The sequence below is a fragment of the Urocitellus parryii genome, chromosome 12 (assembly GCF_045843805.1).
Source record: "Urocitellus parryii isolate mUroPar1 chromosome 12, mUroPar1.hap1, whole genome shotgun sequence".
NCBI lineage: Eukaryota > Metazoa > Chordata > Mammalia > Rodentia > Sciuridae > Urocitellus > Urocitellus parryii.
In genome coordinates this window covers 30481813-30490986 of record NC_135542.1, presented here as the reverse complement: position 1 = coordinate 30490986, position 9174 = coordinate 30481813, and the positions used below count along the sequence as shown (strand labels likewise).

The window sequence follows — 9174 nt, the reverse complement described above, 5'->3', positions numbered from 1 at the left end:
GTGGAGGAAACAGGGTATATCTTGCCCCTTAACTCTGATTCTGGCTACCATGAGGTGAGCATGCCTTCTCTACATGATGTTCTGTCTCAATACAGGCCCAGAAACAATGGATGGAGTGATCATGAACCAAAACCTATGAAACCATGAGCCAAAGTAAATCCTTGTTTTTCTCAGCTATTTTGACCCAGGTAATAGAAAGCTGATTATCACAAGATTAATTCATTCAATTCTATTCATCACCATTGTTTAATGACTGTCCTCACCAGATTATATGAGGTTCTTTTCTGTCCACTGTCATCTTCCCAAAGCCTGGCACATAGGAGGTATTTGATCAAGTATTGTTCACTTATTGGCAGACCAGTATCCTTCTACTTGAAAAATTGTAGTTTATTCTCAAAAGGACAAAAATGTCCTCAGACCTAGATATCTCATATTTTGAAGACCTTCTTATATGAGAAATAAGAAGGAAAGGAAATGGGCAAATGATATTAAGAGGCAATTTACAGAAATCCAAGTGGCTAATAAATAAAAAGATACTCAGAGGGCTGGGGTTGTGGCTCAGTGGTACAGCGCTCGCCTAGCATGTGTGAGGTTCTGGGTTCAATACTCAGCACCACATTAAAAATAAATAAATAAAAAGGTACTGTGTCCATCTACAACTAAAAAATTAAAATATTAAAAGATGCTCAGAGAAATTAAAATAGTACAACCTGCATGGAGTATATTGGTATTATGTTTAAAAATTCGAAATGTGAATGTGCAGCATTCAACTTAAATGTTGTGAAGCAGAGAAATGATTAAATTATGGTACATTCCTTCTACAGAATCCTATACCTGTAAATATTGACACTGATGAAAATTTACATAAAAGAATTTTAAAGGAGATGCAGAACAATATGTATATGTATTTAACAACATGTATAATGTAATTCCTATTACATACAGATATACATTCTCTAGGGGAAAGTTTTGAAGGATTCGCACTTAGAATTGTCTTGAGACCTTTCCCCTAAGGAAGTAAGAATGGAAGTTTTAAAGAACTTTACATTGACATATGATTGACATAAGAGTAATTACAAGTTCATCTAATTTGACAAACTTGACAATGTAGATACAAGTGAAATCATCACCTCAATCAAGATAATATCCAAACCCCTGCAAAATTTCCTGTGTCTCTTTGTAACCCTTCCTTCCCTCCCAGACCCATCCATTCCCCAGCAACCACTGGTCATATACTTTCTGTCATATCGTTTGTATTTTCTATACTGATACCTTCCACTTAGCATGTTCATGGGATTATACATGCTGTTGGATATATCAAACTTGCGCTTTTTTATCCCTGGGAGATATTTCATTCCATGGATCTATCACGATTGGTTTACTGACTGACCTATTGAGGGACATGTGGATCATTTCCAGTTTGGGCCATTAGCACAGCTCTTTTTAAGGGCACATACTCTTTCCTGTTGGGCAAAGAGCAGGTGTGGAATGGCTAGGTTACAGGAGAGGTCTATGTTCAGCACTTTAACAAACTGCTCAAATCTCTCCAGAGTGTAGAGGGTCCAGTTACTGACCTAACCAACTCCATTTGCCTTTTCTCTCTCTTCTGAGCCACCTTCTTCTTCAGTTACCGTGGACTCCAGGAACTACTGACCTGGTTGGTCAGCATCTTTGACAAGGGACTGAAACCACCCCAAGCGACAGCATGCTTAAGAGGATGGATGCCCTCTTAAGTGTCGGCAGTCGCCTCCTGGGGGAAAAGAGGGCTTCCCTAGGCAGGAGCATCATCTCACCAAGGAAAAACTGCCCCTCGAGTACTGCTGACCTCCGCAGAGCCAGTCCTGGGGCAACCGCACTGACGGTGGCTGCCGGGACGACCCACGCTGCCGACGAGGTCCCAGTCTTCCCCCCTCCTCCTGGGGTGTCCGCGAGCCGTGTCCTTCCCTGGCCTGCAGGGTGACAGGGGGGCGGCTGGCCGGCGGGGCCTTGGCCCTAGCCCTCAGGCAGTCCTCCTCCCACTCCGCGGGTCCGAGCAGAGGCGAGGCGGGTGCGGCCCCTCCACCGCTAGGAGGCGGCGACAGCAGCGGCACCGCGCTGGTCCCCCCCCCCCCCGCCAGAGCGCACCCACGGGGGCCGAGCGGGGCCCGCCAGACAAAGGGTCCCGCTTGCCCCGGAAGCCACCGGCCCCGGGAAGCGGTCATAAATACCCTTATCTGGGAGGGGAAGCGGACTTCCGGCGCACACGCAGGTTGGCATCATCAAGGGTCACTCCACACTTCACAATCTCCCGGGCACGCGCGCAATGATGTCAGTCTTGCTCTCACTAGACGGCCCCGCCCCGCCCCGCCCTCCTCCGGGCGTGCGCAGCTGTCGCCGCCGCAGCCGAGCGCTCCTCTATGCGTACGACGCGTGCGCACCACTCGCGCCATCGCGCCCCTCCTTTGGGCGTGCTGCGCGTGCGCACCCCACCGCCGTCGCGCCCTCCCCCGGCGTCGGGATTCCTGTCCTCTCGACGGCCCCGCCCAGGCGGCTGCCGGGACCTGCCTGGGCGCAGGGAACGGAAAGCCGGAAGGGGCAAGACGAGTTCAGTTCGCCATGGGGCTGTTTGGAAAAACCCAGGAGAAGCCGCCCAAAGAGCTGGTGAGCGCTGCGGCGGCGACCGGCGAGTGGGCGTGCGCGCGTGGGCGTGGGGGTCGGAAACCCCGCGGGCATTGCTCGCCGCGGGGCTGAGGGTCGGCGTCCCCGGGCCTGCCCGGAGCGTCGGGCGGCGGCGGCGGGGCCCGTGGAGGGCCTGGCGCCTGCGGTGCGAGGTCGGAGGACGCGGGCTTGGAGCCGCCCTCCCCTCGGGGCCGCCCGACGCGTCGCGCTGCCCTCCGCGGCCATCCCCCTGCGCCCTCCGCCAGCAGCCCCGGTGCTTGGTGTCCGCGCCGCCGCTTGCGAGGCACCGCCGCACGACGCCAGCCTTCCCGGTGACGAGGAGACCCCAGCCCTGGAGAAGGTGGTGTCACCTGCGCAGCCCCGGCAGGTGCGGCGACTTCGCGCCCCGGCCTGCGGTTCCGGGTGGCTCAGCTTCCCCGTTGGGAGGCCGCGGGCACGGGGTCCCAGCCGCGAGAACTGCCATGTGACAGCCGGGGTGGGACGAGTTGCGTGCAGCGGGGCGACCGTTTCCCCAGCTCGCACCTTCGTTCGTGAATGGCCAAGCTGAGGCCACACTCTGCAGGTGATGGTCCCTCCCTGCCGTCGGAAACACACCGCGAGATCCCAGTATGAGCGCAGCACAAAGCGTGTGTCTGCACTGTGTCTTCCAGTTTGTGAAGTGGTTTTACACACTTTGGTTTCATTTATTTTATTTCTTTAAATATTTTATTAGTAAATGAAACTTTTTATTTTATTTGTTTGTGGTGCTGAGAGTCGAACCCAGTGCCTCACATAGGCAAGCGCTCTCCCACTGAGCCACAACGCCAGCTCCACTTTGGTTTCATTTATGTTCCTCTGATTTTATTTGACCAGGGAGCAAAATTGACTAGGTAAGATCATTTATAAAATAAAGAATTTGAAGCTCAGTGTGGTGATGGCTACTCAGGAGTCCCAGCTACTCAGGAAGCTGATGCCGAAGGGTTCCCTCCAGCTGGTAAGGTGGAGGTCAGCCTGGGTGAGGATCCTGTCTCAAAGACAATATGAATTTCAGGGCCTTTGCATCATGGACAAGTCTGGGGGTTGTAGATGGTGCTTCTCAAACTGGCATGGATGCTCGTCAGTAGGGATCAGAGTTCACGGTTGACTCAGCAGGTCTAACCAGCGTCCAGGTGATGCTGACCTCAGGGCTGTTTTGAGTAGCAGGGCTGTAGCACAGATGAAGAATCCGCCCTCCCTGCACTACCAGCTCAAAGCACTGCACCAGGCAGTTTATCTGTCATGCTGTCCATGCTGCTTCCCAAAGGAGAGTTGTGAAGATGAAATAAGCCAGATACACTAATATCTGGCCAGTAATAGTCCCTTCAAGAACAAGTTTGAGGGCTGGCATTGTGGCTCAGTTGCCCTGGGTTTGACCCTCAGCACCACATAAATACAAATTGTGTCCAACTACAACTAAAAATAAATAAATAAATATTAAAAAAAAAAAAAAACAAGTTTGAGCCGGATGTGGTAGTGCACGCCTGTAATCCCCATGACTCCGGAGGCTGAAGCAGGAGGATAGTGAGTTCAAAGTTAGCCTCAGCAAGTTAGCAAGACCCTGACTCAAAATTAAAGATAAAAGGCACTGGAGATGTGGCTCAGTGGTTAAGTACCATTGGGTTCAATTCTGGTACCTAAAAAAAGAAAACAAGTCGAGTGGATACCACACATATGGTTATAGGAAGGAGTTCAGAGGTTAGAGTGGTCACACCTAGGTTGGGGTGATCAGAAAGGATCTGACTCAGTACTGTCGTTATCCAAGATTTTCTTCAGGTTCCTCCTTTGTACTCCAAGGTTTCCTTTCAGTTGTAATTAAATCTGGGGTTTGTTGAAAGTTTCCTAGCTTTAGAGTCAGCTGCTAGCGAGCAATAGGCTTTCATACTGTCTGACTTGTGACCAGAGAGTGTTTTGTCCCCTGCCATAGTTATTTATCATTGAATTTGTAATTCAAGAAAGTGCCAGTAGGACAGAGATGGGATGGTCTCTGTAGACCTACTGGCTTACGAAGTATTGGAGCCATATGTGAATTAGAAGACAAGTAATGCTTGTTTGGCTAAGAGGGAGGGAGAGAATGTTTTACTTCATAAAAGATGCTAAATAAGGGACATTTCAAAAATAATATAGCTGGGCCTAGTAACACACGCCTGTTATCCCAATGACTTGGGAGGCTGAGGCAGGAGGGTTGCAAGTTCAAGGCCAGCCTCAGCATTTTAGTGCGACTGTTTCAAAATAATAAATATAAAAAGGGCTGGAGATGTAACTCACTGGTGAAATGCCCCTGGGTTCAACCCCCAATTACCCCCCTCCCCCACCAAGAAAAAAGAAAAATAAGAATATTCTCACAGAGGGAAGAGGGGTTAGAAAGAGACAAAATTGAGTACATGTTCTAATCTCAGCTGGACACTCTTGAATTGGCATGAATTTATGGTATGCCTTCCCCAGGTCTTGATGACTTCACTCATCCGGCCTTTGGATAGGAGGGTTTAGCTTTTCAAATTCCAGCTGACTGATTTCCATAGACTGAGTCATGACTGTGGTCCTGGGATACTCTCAGAAAATGGAAACACTGTGAGGAGATGAAGAAAAGCTCAAACTTCACTTAGTGCATACAACACATACTTGAGGTATAATGTATTACATATTTGTATTGAGGTATAAGGGTATGTTGGGTTGGAACTAGGTTTATAAAACTTAAGACATTAGATGCTGATCTCAACGAGTACAAAATTATTGGGGGGAACTGACCTTGAGCAAATACTGGAGTAGGTAAGAGCAGCAGTATATATGTGTACAAGGTCTGAGACATCACAGTGGAGGGTGTGATTATCTGTAAAAGTTTAGAAGGAAGCCACCAAGTCTTGTCACGAGAGGTATTAGCCAGCTGGGGTATGAGTTAGGCTAGAGGAGGCGTTCCAATGGGAGTGAACTTTAGGTACAAGGTGTTAGCATGGAACATAAATTAGAGGAGCCAGGAGAACATTCTGAAGGGTGGGTGATGAAGTGCTGTCTGAGTGGTGCATGAGGGGTTGTGATAGTGGTTAGATGTAAGATTAGAGGTTGGTAGTGGGCAGCTGAACCAGTGCTCGTGTGCCCTGCCTGCTGAGGAGGGGAGCTTCCAGAGCAGTGACTGGGAGTGTGTATCTGAGGGAAGAGGAACAGATAGAGAGGCCAGGTAGGGGCCCAGGTAAGAGATGGTATGGGTCTTAACTAAGATTGGAAATGCAGAGGGTGAGTTTTAGAAACATTTCAGCTACTCAGTTTGCTGATCTCCTGCATGTGAGCTGAGATGACTCTTAGGTTTCTGTTTAACTGAAAAGAAGTGCCCGAGGTGCAACAGAGGGAGCATTCGGAGAGCAGATCTGACGGGGGGGTGAAAGTAGTGGAGGAGCCAGGGAGCTCAGTTTTGGGTCGAGCACCTGCCCTGGACCACAGCCCATACCTGTGTGGTTTAATCATAGGAACTGAGTGTTGGTTGGTTGCAGGAGGCCTGGAGCCAACCAACTGTGTAAACTGTGAACAGCTGAATGGTCAGCTGCCTGGTGGCTCCTTGAAGTGTTTTGTGACTCCTCCATTTCCCCATAAGTGTCATATGATCACCTGCTGGTCAGAGTTCTCAGAACTTGCTCTGGTTCTGGAAGCTGCCCAAGTCACCCTGGGGTCTGTTTTGCTTTGCTCCAATAAATGCAACTAAATTTTAATTCATCTAAGTAATTTGCCTTTTAACACAGCTAGAAAATACAATCTGAGAGCCATAGTTTGGCGTCATATGAATGTGCCATTCCTTGTTAACCTTCCTCTTTAACACTTGAGCATCTGTTGGTGTCCCTTTCTTGAATCTACTTGTTTAAGGTTTTCTGAATGGCAGTTTTTCTGTTCTTTCCTCATTTGTTGACTTCAGTGTCCTGTAAATATCTGTTCCTCATTGGCTAGAGCTGTTTGGTGATCAGACATAGAGTTTCTATGGAAAGGCAGGATGAGTACTTAGTTACTTTTTCTTTAATCATCAACCTACAGTGATGTCAGATACTTCTCTGCCCACCCTTCCTTGAAAGCACCATTTTGACTCATGGATTTTTATATATTTAGTCACAGTCATTTCTGACCATTCTGTTTGAGGCTGAAATATTGGTAAATTTGGTCAGTAGAGTTATTTCAGTGTTGGAAGCCAACAATTGACCACTTCTCCGAAGAGCATGGGTCTCTTAATTAGTGGCAATGCTATTTAGAAACCAGAACTGGGGTACTCATAATGTTTCTTGCTATTGAAATATCCCCACTCTAGGCCTTCCAGTTGACCAGAACTCTAGGAGCTATATTTAAAAAAAATAATAATCATTGGCTGAGTGTGTGGCACATGCTTGTACTCTCAGCAACTTAGAAGACCCTAAGCAACTTAAGGAGACTTGGTCTCACAATAACAAACAAAAGGACTGAGGATGTGGCCCAGTGATTAACTGCCCTTAGATTTAATCTTCAGTAGCAAAAACAAACAAAAGAAGAATAAGTTCAGAAAATGTGTTTTTTAAATAAATTGGACTTTATCAAAATTAAAAGCTTTTATACATGAAAGGACATTATCAATGAAAAGAGCCTATAGAATGAAGATATTTGCATCATCACATGTCTGATAAGGATGTACTATCAATACATAAAGAACTCATATGACTTGATAACAAAAAGATAATCCAGCTACCACACGCCCAGCAGATTACCTGTAGTAAACAGATCTGGAAAGCAGAGAATAGAGGTGAGGTGTGGAGATACACATGGCACATTGGTGATGAACGTGTAAAATGGTGAAGCCATTGGGAAAAAGTTTGACACATCCTCAGATATACAGCATTATCTATATAAATATAGAATTATCATCTGACCCAGCAATTGAGCTGCTAGGTGTATACATGAAAGAATTGAAACAGGTTCTCAGGCAAATAGTGGAACATAAATATTCATAGTGGCACTAATCACAGTAGCCAAAAAGTGGAAACAGTAGATGAGTAGATGAATAATATACATAACGGAAGAATATTGAGCCATAACAAGGACAGGAGTACTCATGCATACTGCACCAGGGACAGACCGTGGGACATGCTAAGTTGAGAAGCCAGGAGCCAGAAGCCAGAAGTCAAGTACAAGTTCTTTTGTATGAAACATTCTGCAGACAGCAAGTTAGTGATTGCCAGGGAATTGGGGAGCGGGCAGAGGAGTAGATCAAGGTATAGTGAGTTCTTCTGAGGTATCACAACAGATCTGCCTAGAGACAGTTGATGGTTGTGTATCCTTATAAACGCACTGAATGCCACTGAATTGTACGATTTCAAGTGGTCAGTTGTGTAATGGGTTTTACTTTAAAAGTACATAAACCTAACCCCGTTAACATTTTTAAAAATTGTAGAGCAGGCTGGGTACAAGGCCCTGGGTTTGATCCCCAACATACACACACACACACACACACACACACACACACACACACACAAATAAATAAATAAATAAATAAATAAATAAACGAGGGCTGGGGCTGAGTGGTAGAGTGCTCACCTGGCATGTGTGAGGCACTGGCTGGGTTCAATCATCAGCACCACGTAAAGATAAAATAAAGGTATTGTGTCCACCTACAACTAAAACAATACATATTTAAAAAATTGTAGGACCATAATACAGTTTTAAGTGCTTAAATATTCCTTTGAGTGCAGTCATTGTTATGTAATAAATATTTTACACAATTTGTTAAATAAATAATTAAACATTAAAAGTAAAATGAGCATTATGTCACATGCTTGTAATTACAGCAACTCAAGCTGAGGCAGGAGGATTCCTAGTCTAAGGCCAGCCTTGGCAACTTGGTGAGACCCTGTCTCGAAAAATAAAAAGGGCTAGGGATGTGGCTCAGTGCTTAAGCACCCTGGTTCTGTCCCCAGTATGAGTGAATGAATGAATGAGTAAATAGAGATAAACATCTACTGGAAATACCTCTTCCAGGGATAGGATTTTTTTAATGCCCTTTAGTTCATGACTCCATGGATGCTTGTTACAGCCGGGGACAGTGGTGCTTGCCTGTAATCCCAGCAACCCAGGAGGCTAAGGCTAGAGGATCTTGAGTTCAAAGCCAGCCTCAGCAATGGTGAGGTGCTTAGCAACTCAGTGAGACCCTGTGTCTAAGTAAAATACAAAATAGGGCTGGGGATATGGTTCAGTGGTCAAGTGCCTCTGAGTTTAATCACTTTTCCCCCTTCCATCGATTTGCCCCCCCCCCCACACACACACACACAAAAAAAAAACAACAGCAGGAATTTAAAAAAAAAAAACAGACGCCTGTTACAGGGCTGGCTTTGAACTCAGGATCCTCCCACTTCAGAACTCCTGAGTGGAGGGGATTACAGGTGTTCTCTCCCCCCCCCTCCCCCGCTTGTTTTTGTTTTTTTAGGCTAAGCCTCCTTAACGTAAGGTGGGAGTTTTGTTACTGTATTGTCACTCAGTTCTTTGCTTCTTCTGAGTCAG

General features: G+C 46.6%; 1 protein-coding gene and 1 long non-coding RNA gene across 2 annotated transcripts in view; one reads left to right on the top strand and one right to left on the bottom strand.

The window, feature by feature from the left end:
• Positions 1-903: 903 nt before the first annotated feature.
• On the bottom strand, positions 904-2299 carry LOC113197230 (uncharacterized). Its single transcript, XR_003302659.1, has 2 exons — positions 2208-2299; positions 904-1949 (listed from the first exon to the last, which is right to left on the bottom strand). It is a non-coding gene; the product is annotated as an uncharacterized LOC113197230 (long non-coding RNA).
• A 179-nt stretch (positions 2300-2478) lies between these two features.
• The window catches only part of Chmp3 (charged multivesicular body protein 3), a 30224-nt gene continuing 23528 nt past the window's right edge, over positions 2479-9174 (top strand). Inside the window, exon 1 of the mRNA XM_026409474.2 lies at positions 2479-2640. Within this exon, the coding sequence (XP_026265259.1) occupies positions 2596-2640 (45 nt within the window). The 5' untranslated portion in view covers positions 2479-2595. The remainder of the gene's footprint in view (positions 2641-9174) is intronic.